Source organism: Elgaria multicarinata, chromosome 2 (assembly GCF_023053635.1).
Source record: "Elgaria multicarinata webbii isolate HBS135686 ecotype San Diego chromosome 2, rElgMul1.1.pri, whole genome shotgun sequence".
NCBI classification, from domain to species: domain Eukaryota; kingdom Metazoa; phylum Chordata; class Lepidosauria; order Squamata; family Anguidae; genus Elgaria; species Elgaria multicarinata.
The window spans coordinates 155,013,697-155,032,202 of NC_086172.1; the positions used below are offsets into that span (position 1 = coordinate 155,013,697).

Below are 18,506 nucleotides of genomic sequence, written 5' to 3' on the forward strand. Positions count from 1 at the left end.
TAGGGAAGTCTGGATTTAATAGACCAGCTGAGTGTCTTACCCAGTGATCTATGGAGCCAAGACTTTATAGAGAATCCCTAGATACAACACACCCATCCTAAGCATTTATTGTCAAATGCTGAAGAACTTAGGACTGACCAGCAAAGTAGTCATCTATTCAGCTCAAGAATTCTTGACTGACAAATCGTGAATTTAGGGGGGGAAGATAACTGAACCAGAATGATTCAAACTTGTTTGACAAATATGAATTCATTTCTGCAACGTACCATTTCCAACATAATATTCAGCCCCCATTCCTGAATTAGGATCACTCAAAATGAAACCAGAAGGTTCCTGCAAGTCATAAGATTTATGGGCTACTGAAATTGAATGATCTACTTTACAATAATTTACTCAGCAGTAAGGCACCACCAGCTTCTGATTCGTGAGATTATACTGTATGCTTATTTCTTAAACCATAGACAGGAGCAGTGAGTGGAGAAAAGCTTTCAGACCCATCCTTTAGCTTTTCCTACAATTCCGTCTCCAAATTTTGTCTAGGCAATCAGGAGCATGTGCTTACCACCTCTCATACAGGCAATCGTTTCTTGGCTTAATAATCTAATATATGAACAAGTTTTTCCCACCCACCCATGTTTGCAACCCATCTGCTCCTCCCCTCACACAAGCTACAAGTAAACCAGGAAGCCTCAGATTAACCATAGTTTCCCATTTCATCCCAACTGAGAAAATATAGTTTACCAGCTTTGGAACAAGCCAGGATATCAGACCATCTCAAATCATTGTTTAATATCCTGCTTGTTCCGAAGCTGATAACCATACTTTTCTGGTTCAGATGAAACAGGAAACTATGGTTAGCTAGACTTCCTTGTTTGCTTGTTTACGCTGCAAATGGGTTGCCTTTGAGGTCAAAAGGCAATTGACCTCGGCTATTGGGCGGTATAAAAATGTAATAAATAAATAAATAAATAAATAAATAAAAAAGATTTATTCATCTCTTGGTTTATTAAGCTAAAATATCATCATCTGAATATGGCATCTGTTTTCTCTTGCTCCAGTTTAATTTTATTGCACCTTTCCCCCCTGCCCTCACTTTCTTACAAACTGTCCGCTTTTCATTCTCTCCCACAATGTATGCCCCAGGACCAGTGCTCTTCAAGCAGTGGTACTTTACAACTTGTCAGGAGGTACGAGCCACACTGGTTGAAAAGCACTGATCCCTGGCTTCCTTTTCACTCCACCTGTGCACATCTTCAGTACTACTATCTCCACCCAAGGGCATATTAAGTGGCCAGAGCAAAGAAAGAAAATCAGGAAATGGCAATCTGTTCATGAGAGAAAAGAAACACAAAAAGAGGAAGAGGAAGACAAGACAAGTAGTTGTTGCAACCAATGATCCAGAAAGAGGAAGACAGTATGATGTACTGGGAATCTGGCTAGACTAACTCTACCATGGGAAAGAATCTGTGGCATTACTAATAAAATGTTATTATATAAACTTTTCGTTATAGCAAGCATCCATTATCATCCGCTCCTAATCCCTTGTTTTAGATTCAAGGGCTTTTATTAATTTTATTTATTTATTTATTTATTTATTTATTACATTTTTATACCGCCCAATAGCCGAAGCTCTCTTAATAGTTAATAGCACAGAAATTCATTGGAATTTTTATATATTTTTCAAGAAAACGTCACTTATTACTATTGGGGTGATGTCCTGAGATGACTAACACCTTTCTTTTTTTTAACAGAGCCCGTTTTGAACTTCAGATGTTTGGGACTTCAACTCTCATCGCCCCAGCCAGCAAGCATGGCCAATGGTCAGGAATGCTGGGAGTTGTCGGCCAAAACATCTGGAGGGCACCGTTTTGGAGAAAGTGGCCACAAAAAGTGTGCTTAGGACTGCAGCCTTTTCCAGCCTGCGGTTGCAGAGGACAAGAGCAGCAAACAGTGAATTGTCACCCAAGGCTGCCTTCGCTCCACGACTGGACTGGGTCATGGTGCCTAGAGCAGCGTCAGAGAGAGAGGGAGAGAGAGAATGTAGCCCAAAGAGTATGCTTAACTTTCTCCGTCCCTGGAAGGCCAGCGGCTGGAAGAGGGTAGACAGGGCTCTCCCCACTCACAGGATCCAGACAGAGATGCCTTAATTAGTCTACACAGAGTAATGCAGAAGCCCTTGCAGAGTTCCTCTGCAGTGAAACACTCAACAGGTTTCACTGCCTCTGCCATTTACAGCTGCCAACCACTCAAGCCCGTCCCAAAGCCCACTGAGAATGGCCGGTGCAAGTGCAATTCAGGCAGCCACAAACACTAATACAGATAGGGGCAGGGTCTAGTAGCCCAAGACCTAGGGGTTTAGGGTGCGTTACCTCCCCCTAAACCCTCAAAACCAGTCCCATCTCCGAGCCCCCCACAACTCAGCCCACCAAGCCCAAGACTTCCAACTTGCTGCTGACTCTTTGCGCCCTCTTTGCAGCCAGAGCAAATAATAATAATTCACAATTGTAAAAATTCAAAATGATCTATTGCTGGCTGCAAAGGGAACTTGCCATTAAAGCTGCAGTCACTAAAGACAACAGGAGTCATTCAATTACAGCCCAATTTTGATATAGTTCAGCTTCCTAAGAAACAGGAGGCAATTAACAAGAAGTGATTGTGGAACTCACTCCCACCTCATTTACAGTGTTAATGAGTCTTACAAGCTTTCAACACCAATTAAATGCCTATTTGTTCACCCAGGCTTTTGAATGATTTTGTGTTGCTCCATCTTGTCAACTCGCTTCTCTGTGTTGCTGCTCTTCCCAGTTTTGGTCTTTTATCAGTTGGTGCTATATGATTTTATTGTATTATTGGTTTTGTACACCACTTTGGGATTATTTTATACTGAAAAGCAGGAACCAAGTAGGCAGAACCTTTTAATTAAAGGAACAGATTTGCTGAAAAGCCTCAATAATCCAAACTGGATAGTTTTTTCTCTTCCCTCCCCATCCCTTTTTCCTTTGGTGTTGCAGGCAGAAACCATCTTGGTTTTGATCTGTGTTTAACACTTAGTAAATCTAGGTGCTTTATACGTGATTAAAAAGCAATTTAATTCTCCATAAAAATTAAGTAAACAAAGGATGCCAATCACTGAGGTGACAGCTGATAAGAAACCAAACAATTTAGTTTTATTAATTAATCCTAAACACACACATACACACAGAGAGAGAGAGAGAGAACAAGAATACCTTGCAACATGGACACCAAGTAAGCTATTCACACTATTACAAAATATGATTATTTATAAAGTGAGCTGTATATTGCACTGAGTAGTGGAATGCTGTAGTTAAAAATGAATCAGAGGTATTTTTAAATTACAGCGTCAGAATGCTGAAACATCAGAGGTCTCCAGTTCTTACCAATCAATTTAATATTAGGGTTCCTCTTTCTAGCTTCTTTCATCAGCCACCATTCATAGCCCCGGAAATAATTTTCATCATCTTCATAATGCATGTGAGATGGTTCAGTTCCATCTATAGAAGGAAAACAAAGTTCTCTCTACAGCTCAGTAAATTCAAAGCTTACTATTTATTTATTTAAAGCATTTATATTCTGCCCTATATCATTAAGATCTCAGGGCTGCGTACACATAAAATCAATTCAACAATACTACATTTGCCATAGTACCCAACACATTTCTCAAAATAGATTTGAAAAGCAGATGTGTATAATGGAACATTATTTTTACATCAATTTAAGCCCACTGGTTAATATCAAGGACAGAACCAGAGTAATACTGAATACAGTTATCTCTGTACACATACACCTGTATAAAGAACCTTCACTTTATGTAAATAAATGTATGTCTAATCTATAGTCACAGATTAGAAAATATGCTGAGTCTGAAACTACGTTTTTAAATTGGGAATGGAAAGCTATGTTTTTAAATCAGTAACAGATCATGCAAAAACAGCTATAACGTGTTTTTTTTTAATTCTAAATATTCTTGATGCATAAATCTATTACCTCCATTCTAAGCACATATTTAAAAAACGTAGTATTCGCCTCAAAATATGTTTCACGTGTCCTTAGGAGAAAACCAATGAAGCATACACACCCGCCTACTTATTCAGCTCTGTAATCCTAAATAGGATCTCTATGGGTGCATTCGGACAACACTTTAGTCCATGGAGTGTGAACAGTCCACTCCACGAATGACTGTGTCACACTTGGGTGACACAGAAATTGTGCTCTGTGGAGTAGGGTATTCACACTCCATTGAGTAGTCATCTCTCTCCCCCTCCCTCCCCACTGAATGGCGGCGCTGGTTCTGGCTTAACTTATCGGCGCGCCACCATTGCGTGCGGAGGGGTGGGCGAGAAACACAGCATGCAGAGAGGCACCGCAGCTGTTGCCGGAGCAATGGCAGAGGCAGCACATTGATTCCACCTCCTGACAGGAAATGGAATCAATGCGCCGTCATTCCAACAAGCACATCGCCTCCCCTGTCATTGGAGGTGATGTGCCCACCAGTTCTCGCTGCAGCAGCCACAGAGGGACAGGCGACGAGGGCTCTGATACATCCTTCACCAGTGGATGGATCTGGTGCCCTGACATGTGAGGAGACCATTCTGCAGCTTCTTGCTTCTGTGGCAAGCAGGCGCGGAGGAACACGTGCCGCACCCACTCCAGAAGCACGAGGCTGCGAAATGGTCACCTTGCATGTCAGGGCACAAGAACCATCCAGCGGTGAAGGACGCATCAATGCCGAAAGACAGCTTCCCTGTCAAGTGATCACATCGCTCAATGCTGACGTGTCCTTCCAAGGAAGAACCTTATAACCCCAGCTGTTCGCATGAACTTCGCTTACAGAAATCAGTTACTATTTAGTATATTACTATTTTGTTCAAACAACAAAGTTAATTTTACAGAACATTGAGGCAGGGGAAGAATTGGGATGTCACACAAAGCCAAGGTACACATTTGGCAGTAAGTATTTAGAGCTAAGAAACCCATAACTGCAACAATGCAACAAGCCTTTGCAGCTAAATCCAGCTCATACCTGTAGTCTGCGCATCACCTCCAATCTCCACTTTGAGGATTTGCAAAGCAGCACCAAAATTTGGCTTTAAGGGGGGGAAAGGGAAGAACTATTAATATTCCTGTTATGCAGACAGCGTACAGTGTCATGTAAATAGAAACTAACTTACTATCACACCATTTTTAATGACTTTTCACCTATTACTATGAACAGCTGTTCTTTTGTCAACTGGATACAACGAATACATTTCTCCCACATCACCCCAATTTGTGCAAGGTGATAGCACTATACATTAATTTGTTTCTTCTTCTCCTCGTCAGGACTATCAGGATAATCTAAGGCAGGATGGGGGAACCTGTGGCCTTCTAGGAGTTGGACTCCAACTCCTAGCATCTCTGGCCATGTTAGCTAGAGCTGATGGGATCTGGAGTCCAACAACATTTAGAGGCAATAAGGTGTCAATGGCATCAATCCAAAATAAGAGACCTGAAAAGAGAAACCCAAATGGTGAGACTTTTTGTAACTAATACACAGATGTTTTAAGTCATTTGTGGACTTGTTCTGTTTCTCAAAGCTTAGGAAAAGCAACAGGCCACAGTTAGAAATATATATTAAAAAATCTTTTTCTGCTATTTCCCTCCACAGTTCTTAGGACCTGCTATTAATCCATATAACATTATTTGTTTCTATCTAACCTTCTCCTAGTGAACAGCACTTTGCCAAACTAGACAAGAGAGGTACCAGAAAACTCCAAGAGAGGGGAGAGTAATAGGATTAGTTTGCATCTTCTGCATTCCATCACCTCAGAAAAAGCAACCCAAAATGCCTCTGACCCAGGAGAACAAAAGAGGGAAAAGGTCACAGAAAGACTGTGGTAAGTCAGGTTTTAGAGCCTTTGAGACTTTGCCAGCCAATACACTAGTCGTATCCCTCAGAAGATCAGTTCTGTAGTACTATGGGAACTAGTTACCCAGCAACTCTAGCATTGGGAAAAAGATTTGAAGACCTCTTCACAAAACATCTTCCCTTTCTCTCAATGCCTGCATTCTCGAGTCTCATGACTCTGATGCATGTGCTTCTCTCGGCTCTTTGAACGCAGTACAATTGCAACACAGTGATTTATCTTTAATCCAAACAGGTCACAACAATAATGCTAAGCCAAGGACCAGAAGGACCGATACAATTGTATAACAGTGATTACCCTGATAAGAGAAGAGGACACCTCAGTAATATACTGGCTGTACATCTGGCCTCTTCTCAGGATTAAGTGGGAAGGGAAGGAGGCCATTGCTACAATAGCGTCACGCTGTAAGATGTGCCATGCTGTTCTTTCTCCAAGCTGGGAAGAACTATTCACATCAACACCATGTGCCATGAAAAGGATCATTAGGGTGCTGCTCACCAGAGGCAATAAGCTAACTTTATCTCCAATTTATTTCATCCTATTAAGCCATGGTGGTTAAGCATTTTGAGCTAAACATTATGGCTTAGCCTGTCATGAGAACCATTCCTAACCATGATGGCTACATAACCACGGTTTAACATGCTCACTAACCATTTACTGCAAAAGGATTAGCAACCTAACCATGGCTTAGTGTGTTGTCTGAACAGGCCCATTAAGAAGTCACATTCTACAAAATCTTATGTATTACACGTGAATTTCCTCTGCAAAAGCACTATTTTAAATTCATACTGAACTGCCAATAATCCCAGATAACAGTTTCAAGAAAGAAAGAAAAACCTGTCAATCTTTTATTATTCACAGTGCTTCATTGAATGTCATCAACAGTGCAATTATCACTTGAAATCAGGGGAAAATAGATGATCCTATGTCTTCCCTTAATTTTTGTTTCCCAATTATTCCCTCTTTTATCCCATTTCTTTTCCACAGGAGAATGTAATGACTAAAGGAATACAATCAAGTTCTCCCCATGCCCTATAAACTCCAGACACTAAACGTCAACCCAAAAGGGAAATCTTGCAATGGTTCTTCAAGGCACCACTTGAGTTAGGATCGTCACCAAAACATGAAAAATGGACACTCCACAATGGTCAGACAGCCACCCAAACTGCATTTCTACATGCATTGCTATTTGCACACAGAACATAGGAATACTGCTTGGCAACTGAGTAGTTATGGTGAATTAAAGGAGAGAATGAGGTCTCTTGAGATGTGCCGGGCCCAAACTACAAAGGGGTGTGTGTGTGTGTGTGTCAAACACTTTTGAGTTATGCCTGGAAAGTAATTTAAAAGCCAGTGCAGACACTGGAGCACTGGCATAACATGTTCCTCTACAGTCTGTCCCATCTGCTGTGGGCTGTTGTGTCTTGAAAAGAAGCCAGTTGTACTACACTCTGCATGGGGCTGCTCTTCAAATCAATCAAGGATGTCCAAATCCTGCCCCACCCACCCCCACTACCAAATCACAAGACTTTCCGCCATTACGTCAGTCTTGTTTTGGAATTAACCAGAGCCAGATGAGGCGGCAGGGAGGGGAGAGAGAGAGAAAGAGGTAGAGCTTGAGTGTCATCGGCAATATAACTCACAATTAGTGAGTTATATTGATCAGATAGATCAGATAGAACTCCACAGGGTCATAACCACCACTCAACATCACCCTCTGAGAATTTCCCCAACCTGATGCCCTCCAGATGTGTTGACTACAGAATCCCCAAACACCCCTCCAGATGTGTTGACTACAACTCCCCAAATTCCTAACAAGCATCCCTCCAAATGTGTTGGATTAGAACTCCCAGAATCCCACAACAAGTATCCCCCATCCATCTGGATGTGTTGGACTTCAAGTCCCAGAATCCCCCAGCCAGCATAGGGTAGCTGGCTGGGGGATTCTGGAAGCTGAAGTCCAATATATCTGAAGGGCACCAGGTCAGGTAAGGCTGAGTTAGTCCCATAAACACGAACCAAGTCCTGCAGTCACAACACCAACACTTTGCAATCAGCAACATGAAGCTTTCTCTCAAGTCCCAAAGTCTTCCTTGGGCCAATTACTCCTGGGGACAAACCAATGTGTCTCTTGAAGCCTGTTCTCAACACAGTTACAGGAACTCCTACTGCTCAGACTCAAGGAAAAGGGAGGCAGGTGGGGAGGTTAGGGACACGAATGAACTCGTGATGTGTGTGAACTGAAACCAAACATGAAAGTTGTTTCTTTAAACGTGTTTCGGACACTGCAGTCTAGACCACAGAGACATGTAGTCAGCATTCTTAAACAGCAAGTAAAAGCAATCTTTCAGGGCCAATTTAGATGTGACTTTTGTCACAAAGTTTGCCCTTCCGTAACTGCTTGATATATATATATATATATATATATATATATATATATATGCTCATCGGAGTGAGCCGAATTAGGACTATGGCTTGCGAAGGATTAACAGTTTGCCCTCAGTCAGAATTGTACACTGCTACCCTCTTCTTCTGTATGCAATTGGAGGAAAGCAACACAATGGCCCCTTTCAGAAGATGCCTTAAACCACGGCTTTACCTACGGTGGTTAAGCCAGAAATCCGGGCTGTGTTCAGAAGACACCTTAAACCACGGCTTTAACCACAGTGAATAAGGCTGTTAGCTTTATTCAACGTGGTTAAAGCCGTGGTTTAAGGTGTCTTCTGAACACAGCTCGGATTTCTGACTTAATCACTATAGGTAAAGCCGTGGTTTAAGGTGTGTTCTGAATAGGGCCACTGGAAATGGGGAGAGGCAATTTCAACAAGCATAATAGCAGGGGCCACCCCCACGATTGTAATCCAGCTCACTCTCCCATACCACCTATTTATCTTTGAAACAGTATAGTTTGTTAGGTAAGGGCAAATTACATGATGACTGATAAACATGTCATCTGCTTTGGCTCTCAGTTTTGCAGAACAAGACTTACAAGCTCTGGTTAAGTTCATTTTTGTAATGCTTAAAAACACAAAGAGAAATATGTATTATGGAACCTGATCACATTTAAGCTGCTTCGGTGTTCACTAAATCACTTAAGTTATCTTCCCAGTGCCAACCTGCAAGTTAACAAGGTGGGGTTGGGGTGGGGGCTAAGAAGCTGCTCGAACTCTAAGATCTCATTTGCCAGTTAAACAATGTAAACATTCACCATGTGCAATGGTAAAGAACATTTCAACCAGATAAGTAGTCACATTTGAAGCACAGCATACATGTTTTGTAAAAATATAAGGCTGTAAAAGAATTCACTGCAAGCACATTAAGAAGCAAGTAGAGGCCAATTCTAGCGCATTTCCCTAGTTGTTGTTGTTGTTGTTTTTTAAAAAAATCTTTTAGGAACAGCAAAGTAATATTTACCTTAAAAAGATAATCTAAAATCTGAGAGCGATAAGGTTCTGGGTAATTCACCAAAAGCCGGGAGGTAGCCTGGGGGGTGGAAAGGTTTCACATGATCATTCATACATACTTATACTGTTAAATGCTGAACAAATACTGTTTTCAAACAGTTAATCAGAAGTATCTCTATGGCACATACATTTACACTTCCTCTGACTTCCCAAGACTCCAACAACCTTTCGTTATCTCATCCCTGGTTTTCTCACAAAATCCTTTCTACCAGTCTCAATTGACGTCATGTTTTCCCCTGTAAATACACCATTTTCTCACACCTGCCTACTAGCACATGCTTCATTTTACACCACTTGTCTTCTCTACAGCCTCCCCTTACTAAACCCTTCAGCCCAGGTCCTCACAGGAACCCTCCTATGTATCCCTGCTTGTTTACATATGGCAGCACATCCTAATTACCCACATGTTTAGTTTTTAATCGGTTTTTAATGCTTTATGTGTGTATGTTCTGTGTTTTAGAGTTTTAAATTTTGTATACTTGTTTTTACCTCAATTTTAGAATTTCTGTAAACCGCCCAGAGAGCCCTGGCTATGGGAGTGGTATATAAGTTTAATAAATAAATAAATAAATAAATACTGCTGTGCTTCACAGCCACCTGTACACAGCCCCACCTGCAGCCATCTCACCAGTGACTAGACCTCTCAGTTCCTATTTCTTCTCCTTCCCACCACCCACCTGGCAAGGCTCCTGTGCCTTCACCAGTCGTCAAACAACTAGAAATTGAATGGCAAAGGGGAGGAGGAGTTTCACCTAGAATCATAGAATAGTAGAGTTGGAAGGGGCCTATAAGGCCATTAAGTCCAACCCCCTGCTCAATGCAGGAATCCACCTTAAAGCATCCCTGACAGATGGCTGTCCAGCTGCCTCTTGAAGGCCTCTAGTGTGGGAGAGCTCATGACCTCCCTAGGTAACTGGTTCCATTGCCGTACTGCTCTAACAGTCAGGACGTTTTTTTCTGATGTCCAGCCGGAATCTGGATTCCTGTAACTTGAGTCCATTATTCCGTGTCCTGCACTCTGGGAGGTTCAAGAAGAGATCCTGGCCCTCCTCTGTGTGACAACCTTTCAAGTATTTGAAGAGTGCTATCATGTCTTCCCTCAATCTTCTCTTCTCATGGCTAAACATGCTCCGTTCTTTCAGTCTCTCCTCACAGGGCTATGGAACTTCTGACTGGCAAAACTCCTTACAAATACAAAAGTTCTACCAGAAAAAAGCGGGTCTTTTTCTGTACTACCACCCCACTATACGGGGTGCAATGAATTTGCAAAAGCTAAAGGAGATCCAGAGCTGACCAGTGCCTGGAAGGTGAATTTACCTGGGAGGTGAATTACCTACTAGCCACTCCTTGCATCTGGCAGACTCCAATTCATGGAAGAGTCTGCCAAAATAACTTGGTTTGTACTTTAGGTGCTATAATATCGTTGCTTCCGGGAATGTTATGCATGCTGCCACAACCTCGCCTCAAAGAAAAACAAAGTATAAATGCAATTAAGAACACAAGAAGCGCCATGCTGGATCAGACCGAGAGTCCATGTAGTCCAGCACTCTGTTCACACAGTGGCCGACCAGTTGTTGACCAGGGACAAACAAAGCAGGACATGGTGCACCAGCACCCTCCCACCCATGTTCCCCAGCAACTGGTGCACACAGGCTTACTGCCTCGGATACTGAAGGTAGCACTTTCGACCTGGTGACTAGCGCTTGAGGCTATTTATAAATAATATATTCATACACTTACGTATATAGAGAGAATGAATTAATGAATAATATGAACGTCTCATTATTATTATTATTATTTATTTATATAGCACCATCAGTGTACATGGTGCTGTACAGAGTAAAACAAAATAGCAAAACCCTGCCGCATAGGCTTACAAGTCTTATAGCTTTCCCTCTCAGGTACTCTAACCCCAAGGGTCTATCTAGTCCAGCATTCTGTTCACACAGTGTCGAACCAGAAAACCCATAAGCAGGACATGAGTGCAACAGTACCCTCCTGCCCATGTTCCCCAGCAACTGGTGCACATAGCCTTACTGCCTCTATTACTGAAGATAGCATATAGCCTCCCCAATCCCATGTTGGCCAGCTGGGGCTGATGGGAGTTGCAGTCCAAAACTGCCAGAGGACACAAGGTCGCCTACCTCTGATAACTCCTGGGCTAGAGACCCACCAATTGCGCAAGGCTGCCATTCCCAACCTGGTTGCCCCCCCCCCCCGGTGCTTGGGGCTACAACTCTCATCCGCCCTGACCATTCGCCATCCTGACTGAGCCCGATGGGAGTTGTAGTCCAAACCACCTAGAAGGCATCAGGTTGGGGGAGCCTGCCAGAAGTGGTTGCCGCGGATCACCTACCCCGCCGCCGCTGACAGCGCCGATGCCGTCGAACTCCCGGGCCAGCCCGACGGCATCATCCAGCCAGTAAGTCCCGCTCCTCTGGGCTCCGCCGGCGGACGAAGCCACGTTCCAGCCCAGCGACACCATCAAGAGCAACAGCCGCCACATCCTTGCGGGTTGGTGAGGCGGCAGCGTGCGGGTCAATAGCAGAGGGGGGGGGGGGCTGGCTGGCTGCGCCTCCAGAAGAAGAGGGAGAAGCAAGAGCTGCAGCCGCAGCCGCCTCAGGCAACCGGTTAAATGGGAGCAGCCGCCACTGACGCAGCGCTCATCCTCGTTGCTATAGCAAAAAGTTCAAGGAAAGGCTGCGGCGGTTGCACTTGTCCATCAACCAGCATGATCATGTGACTAACGGTCACCTGACAAGCCGAGGAACAAGCTGCAGGAAAGGGGAAAAAACCAACAACGGCGAGCGGCTTTGGGAACCGCGAAGACAGTCGAGCCTCTGGGTGTTTTTTTCTTCTCACTGCCGCGTCATCACCCTCGATGTCACGTGACGGGGAACCTCGACGGCGGCCGCGCGTCTGGCGGCTCGCAGTTCTCGCTGCAGGCCGAGAATGCTGAAGAAGCGTTATTTTTTCCTCATTTCCTGTGTGCTTCGCCCTTCCTCCGAAGAGCTTAGTGGAGTCTTCCCCAAAGTGGTTCCCTCCAGAAGGCCCATAATCCTCTAACCAACAGAGCTGGCTGGGCAATGATGGGAGTTGCGGTCCCACAACTCAGGAGGGCACCACGTTGGGGAAGGCTGATTTAGGGCAACATGCATATTTCCCCGTGCGTTTTAAATGTTGTTTTCAGAACAATTCTGTAAGGTTGGTTAAGCTGAAAGAGAATGGCTGGTTTTCCCGTGAGCTTCAGGGCTGATGTGATTTGAACATAAGAAGAGCCCTGCTGGATCAGACCAAGGGTCCATGGAGTCCAGCATTTCTGTTCACACAGTGGCCAAGGAGCTGACCAGGAACCCACAAGCTGGACACAGGTGCAATAGCACCCTCCTACCCATGCTCCCCAGCAACTGGTGTATATAGGCTTACTGCATGAACCATTGATGGTAACATGTAACCATTGATAACCTCCAGGAATGTAGAATCATAGAATAGCTGGAAGGGGCCTACAAGGCCATCGAGTCAATGCAGGAATCCACCTTAAAGCATACCTGACAGATGGTTGTCCAGCTGCCTCTTGAAGGCCTCTAGTGTGGGAGAGCCCACAACCTCCTAGGTCATTGGTTCCATTGTCATACTGCTCTAACAGTCAGGAAGTTTTTCCTGATGTCCATCTGGAATCTGGTTTCCTGTAACTTGAGCCCATTATTCCATGTCCTGCACTCTGGGATGATCGGGAAGAGATCCTGGCCCTCATTTGTATGACAACTTTTTAAGTATTTGAAGAGTGCTATTATGTCTCCTCTCAATCTTCTCTTATCTCACCTCATAGGGCTTTGTTTCCAGACCCCATCCTCGTTGCCCTCCTCTGAACACACTCCAGCTTGTCTGCATCCTTGAAGTGTGGTGCTCAGAGCTGGACACAATACTCAAGATGAGGCCTAACCAGGGCCAAATAAAGGGGAACCAGTACCTCACGTGATTTGGAAGCTATACTGCTATTAATGCAGCCCAAAATAGCATTAGCTTTTTTTAAAGCCACATCACACCATTGGCTCATATTCAGCTTGTGATCTACAACAATTCCAAGATCCTTCTCGTTCGTAGTATTGCTGAGCCATATCCCCCATCTTGTAACTGTGCATTTGGTTTCTATTTCCTAAATGTAGAACTTGGCATGTATCCCTATTAAATTTCATTCTGTTGTTTTCAGCCCAGCACTCCAGCCTATCAAGATCAATTTGAAGTTTGTTTCTGTCTTCCAGGGTATTAGCTATCCCACCCAATTTTGTGTCATCTGCAAATTTCATAAGCGTTCCCTGCACCTCCTCGTCCAAATTATTAATAAAAATGTTGAAGAGCACTGGGCCCAGGACTGAGCCCTGTGGTACCCCACTCGTTACTTCCCCCCAGTTTGAAAAGGTACCGTTGATAAACACTCTTTGAGTCTGATTCTGAAGCCAACTATGTATCCACCTAATAGTTGTTCCATCTAGCCCACTTTTAGCTAGTTTGTTAATCAGAATATCATGGAGTACTTTGTCAAAAGCTTTGCTGAAGTCAAGATATATTACGTCCACAGCATTCCCACAGTTCACAAGGAAGGTTACCTTTGGTACCAAAGGTAACCTTTGGTAATCTCAAAAAATGAGATCAGATTATTTTCAAGGTTGCTTACAAACTGACTTCTTTATAATCTGCTCCAAAATTTTCCCAGGTAGTATTTGTCTCATCCCTTCTTAAAGCTATCCAAATTGGTGTCTATTACCATATCTTGTGGTAGCGAATTCCATAATTTAATTATGTGCTGTGTGAAGAAGTACTTCTGTTTATCTATCCTGAACCTCCCACCAATCAGCTTCAGGGGATGACCTCAGGCTCTAGTATTATGAGAGAGGGAGAAAAATGTCTCCCTATCCACATTCTCCACACCATGCATCATTTTGTACACCTCTATCATATCTCCCTTTTCCCCCAAGCTAAACTCAAGTTTCTCCAGTCCTCTTTCCAAAGGTTAGTCTGTTGCAGCAAAAACAAGCAAGAGTCTTAAAGACTAACAATATAGCTTCAGCTATCGGGCAGCATAGAAACATAATAAATAACGAATAGATAATAATTGATTAGATGCAATATTCCATAAATCTGATAAAGTGGGCTATATATTCCACTAAGGGCATAATGCTGTGCATGTTTAAGACAGGAAAAAACAGATCAAAACATGAATATGATTGTGCCTAAAGCTTATGCCAGAATCCATTTGTTAGTCTTTAAGGTGCCACAACATACAGTTTACTAAGAAGGCCTGTTTCAGAAGCCTGTACAGGATACGCTATTGAAAATTACAGCATACAGCGTGTGGAAAAGAGCCTCCAGCGATGAGTAATAATCTTTGGAATGTGGACAGAAGAGATATAAATACATTACAGTGTCCTATTTTTGCATGGGAAATGTTTAACACCGTGCAGCCTTAATGGAATGCTTCTGTTCATTGAACTACATTCCATCTGTTGCATATTGGAACCTGAAGGGTTATTTATGCTGCCAGAGTAATTTTGAGAAGTGATGACATGGGGTAATTTCAGGAAAACCTTAGACTGATTCTCCACCCACAGCTTCATGATTTTAAATTGCAGGCATGTACAGTCAGCTGAGTCTCATTCAGCTGCTAATAAATAGGTAAATACTTAGAACTGCACATCATCATGAGTCATGCAGTAACTATAAAGGTCTCATAACATACACATTGGCCAACAACTGACATGCATGTTACAATCTCTTGGGAAAGTCAGATTTCTGTCTGCTGTGCTTCAAATGTCACAGGTTGATAAACCCATTAGCACTCCTTTGTGAGTTTTGCACATTTTCCTTAGCAGTTGGTTAGTGACCTAAAGCAGTTACTCAAAGTTGTTTTTAGATGTGCGTTGTCTTTGTGTAAACTCTGTTGTGTGTTTTATGATTTAAAATTTTGTATTTCTGTTTTAATGTTTTGTAAATCACCCAGACAGCTTCAGCTATGGGGGTATAGAAATATGATAAATAAATAAACAAATAAATAAATAACAGCAATGATACAAGTATTGCCTGCACCTCCAGAATAATAACTGTAAGAAATTCCATCTCAGATGAACATAAGAAGAGCCCTGCTAGATCAGACCAAGGGACCATCTAGTACAGCACTCTGTTCACATCGTGGCCAACCAGCCATCGGTCAAGGACCCACAAAACAAGACATGGTGCAACAGCACCCTCCCACCCATGTTTCACAGCAACTGGTGTACACAGGCTTACTGCCTCGAATACTGGAGATAGCACACAACCATCAGGGCTAGTAGCCATTGATAGCCTTTGCCTCCAGGAATTTATCCAACCCCCTTTTAAAGCCATCCAAATTGGTGGCCATCACTACATCTTGTGGTAGTGAGTTCCATAATTTAACTTTGCACTGTGTGAAGAAGTACTTCCTTTTATTTGTCCTGAATCTCCCACCAATCAGCTTCATGGGATGACCCCGGGTTCTAGTATTTTGAGAGAGAGAAAATGTAATACTCTGTATTGCTGTCATATTCAGCTCTCCCCAACCTGATGCACTCCAGATGTTTTGGACTAAAATTCTCAGCATTCCTGACCGTTGGCCATACTGACTAGGGCTGATGAGAATGTAGTTCAAAACATCTGGAGGGCACCAGGTTGGGGAAGGCTACATTAAAATAACTGTGATGCAACCTGATAGTATCTCAGAAATGTAATTCATGACATTTATTTTGGGACTGATTATGTTGCACGGTGTATCGTGCACGCATACACAGTGATCATATTGTATATCGGGAAGAGGAAGGGGAAGCACAGATGGGTATTATATATGTGTGCACCACTCCTACATGTATGCTAAATAGGAGAGGACCAGTTACTGTACCCACCTATGGCTTAAGTTCTGGGCCTCCAAAGGCAGCAAGAAGCAGCCAGGCTGGCTATCCCACTCACTCAGTGGCAAAGATGGTGGCTGCAGCAGTCAGTCACCCAAGAAAGAAATGGGGTAGAAGAGCTGTGCTGCCTGGCATGCTTTACTTTGTTTCCTTTTGAGCTAATAATGCTACTTACCCAGCCAGCATCTTCCTGCAGGCCAGGTCTCTCCTAGGGGATGTCTACATGGGTGCTTTACCGGGGTAGCTTTGGAGTGGCGGCAGGTGAATTACATGACGCAGCTGCCACTCCAAAGGGATCCAGGGGCAAGGCCCCAAAGCTCTGCACTAAAAAAGTCGGGGACTTGCCCCAGCTGGGGAGAGAGGAACGGGGCAGCATGGAGTCAGCTGCCACCGCTGCCAGGAGCACAAGGGAGGGGAGAGGAACAGGGCAGCTGGCTCTCCTACCTCTGAGCTCGCTCTGGCTGCCCCATTCCTCTCCCTGTCCCCGTTTTCTTTTTTTCTTTTTAATCTTTAGATACGAAGGATCACATCTCCCCTCCTCCCCCCCCTTTAGCTGTAAATGCAATCCTTCGCATTTACAGCTAAACAAATAAAAAAAGTTTCCATTACAAAAAAACACCCACTTACCAGAGAGGTAAGCAGATGCTCCGAGGTGCCTCAGGTGGGCGGGCACGGCAGCAGTGGCTGTAAACCCGCAACTGCGCTGCTTCCCATACAGACGCTGGGAAGGAGCGTCAATGCGGCTGTGCCCTGGCTCGCTCCGGGCGCAGCAATACTGCCATTGTATAGACGAAGGCCTACACACTTAATTCCTCGACCATGTGCACATGTCTGATTTGACCTACTCTGAATTACTCTCATGAGTGATCTGCTCTTATCTACATTGCTAAACATTCATTTATTGTCCTTGGGTGTGGGCTCAGCCTCAGTATACCCCACCTATAAAATGGCTCCATATATTCTAGAATTTCTAAGTGCATTTCCTTTCTAAGTATGTCAGTGGTCTGGATAGTGTTAGGATGATCTCTGGTAGCCTACATGTGGATAGCTTTGCTTAGGGACAGGGGCCTTGTAAGTAGGTGCAATAGCTATACACACTAGATCAGGGTTGCGGGTGCGTTGGCAGAACCTCTTTCAGCCCAAACGCCAGAGTCTATTTTGGAGACGCTCCTGAGGACCACATTCCAGTGGTGGGTGGGACCAAAATCAAAAGGGATGGGGCCTATATATAAGGCTTTATCACACCAGCGTTATACTGTGCAATCACTGAGAATTGCATGCAAAGGACTCAGACGTTTTCCACCTTATAATCTGCTTTGATTGTGAAGTACTCCCATGCATCCTGCCTTAATTGTGCAATAAAGCAAAAAGACTCGCCGTATTTAGCCCCTACATTTTGAGCGTACCTTCCAAGCTGCCGCTGGGGCGCAGGAGCAAGATTTTAAAGAAATGCTTACATCTGCATAAGCTTTAAAGATAAAAACACCAAAATTGGCACCAAAAGCTTTAAGCATACCAAATTTGAATTGAATTGGGCCATCCATTGATTTTTATGATTTTTTTACATTAAAGTCACTTCCTGGTATGCAAAGGATCGCTGTCGCCTGGTAGCAAAAACAACCACCACCACGAAAGCTTAGCGCTATGGGGATAATCTGAGGGAAGCAGGTACGTGGGATGAAGATAGATATAGAGATAGAGATAGAGATAGAGATATAAAAGCATACTGTAGCTTAATGTTCTTACTGCCAGTAACTAAGCCTTAGAAGAGGCATTTCAACCTTTTAGAAATGCGGGGTGGGGTGGGATGGTTGGGCACAAAAGCTGGGAACCACCTAATGATTGGTGGTTGGTGAAGGGAAATTTGGGGACTTTGTAGGACTGTGTTGGGAACACACCCACCCACTAGATGTTTTCTGTGGCTATGGGACACACGAGCTGCCGTCCCCTGCCATGCGTGGACTTTCCCTTGACATGCTCGATTCTGCCCTTTCATCCTCTCCTACATTCAAACCAACCCACCAGCATTTTATCTTTCTAAAGTTGTCAATCCTATTTAGGCTCTAGTATCATATGTTTTGTGCAGATACAGGTTGTCCTTATTCTAAAGTAGGGTTGTTCCTTGTGCTCACTAGACATTTTCATAATGTAGGTATAATTAGACAACGGAAAGGTGTTAATTAATGTACAAATTGGGT

The 18,506-nt window shown here is 43.6% G+C and overlaps 1 protein-coding gene across 2 annotated transcripts in view; it reads right to left on the reverse strand.

The window, feature by feature from the left end:
• Positions 1-11,855, reverse strand: part of GALC (galactosylceramidase) — a 46,385-nt gene extending 34,530 nt beyond the window's left edge. Inside the window, exons 1-4 of one of the 2 annotated variants that reach the window (XM_063117943.1) lie at positions 11,745-11,855; positions 9,339-9,407; positions 5,042-5,105; positions 3,399-3,512 (exon numbers count right to left, since the gene is read on the reverse strand). In XM_063117943.1, the coding sequence (XP_062974013.1) occupies positions 3,399-3,492 (94 nt within the window). In that variant the 5' untranslated portion in view covers positions 3,493-3,512; positions 5,042-5,105; positions 9,339-9,407; positions 11,745-11,855. The remainder of the gene's footprint in view (positions 1-3,398; positions 3,513-5,041; positions 5,106-9,338; positions 9,408-11,744) is intronic. The other variant, XM_063117944.1, reaches the window with a different exon arrangement.
• Between the last annotated feature and the right edge of the window lie 6,651 nt (positions 11,856-18,506).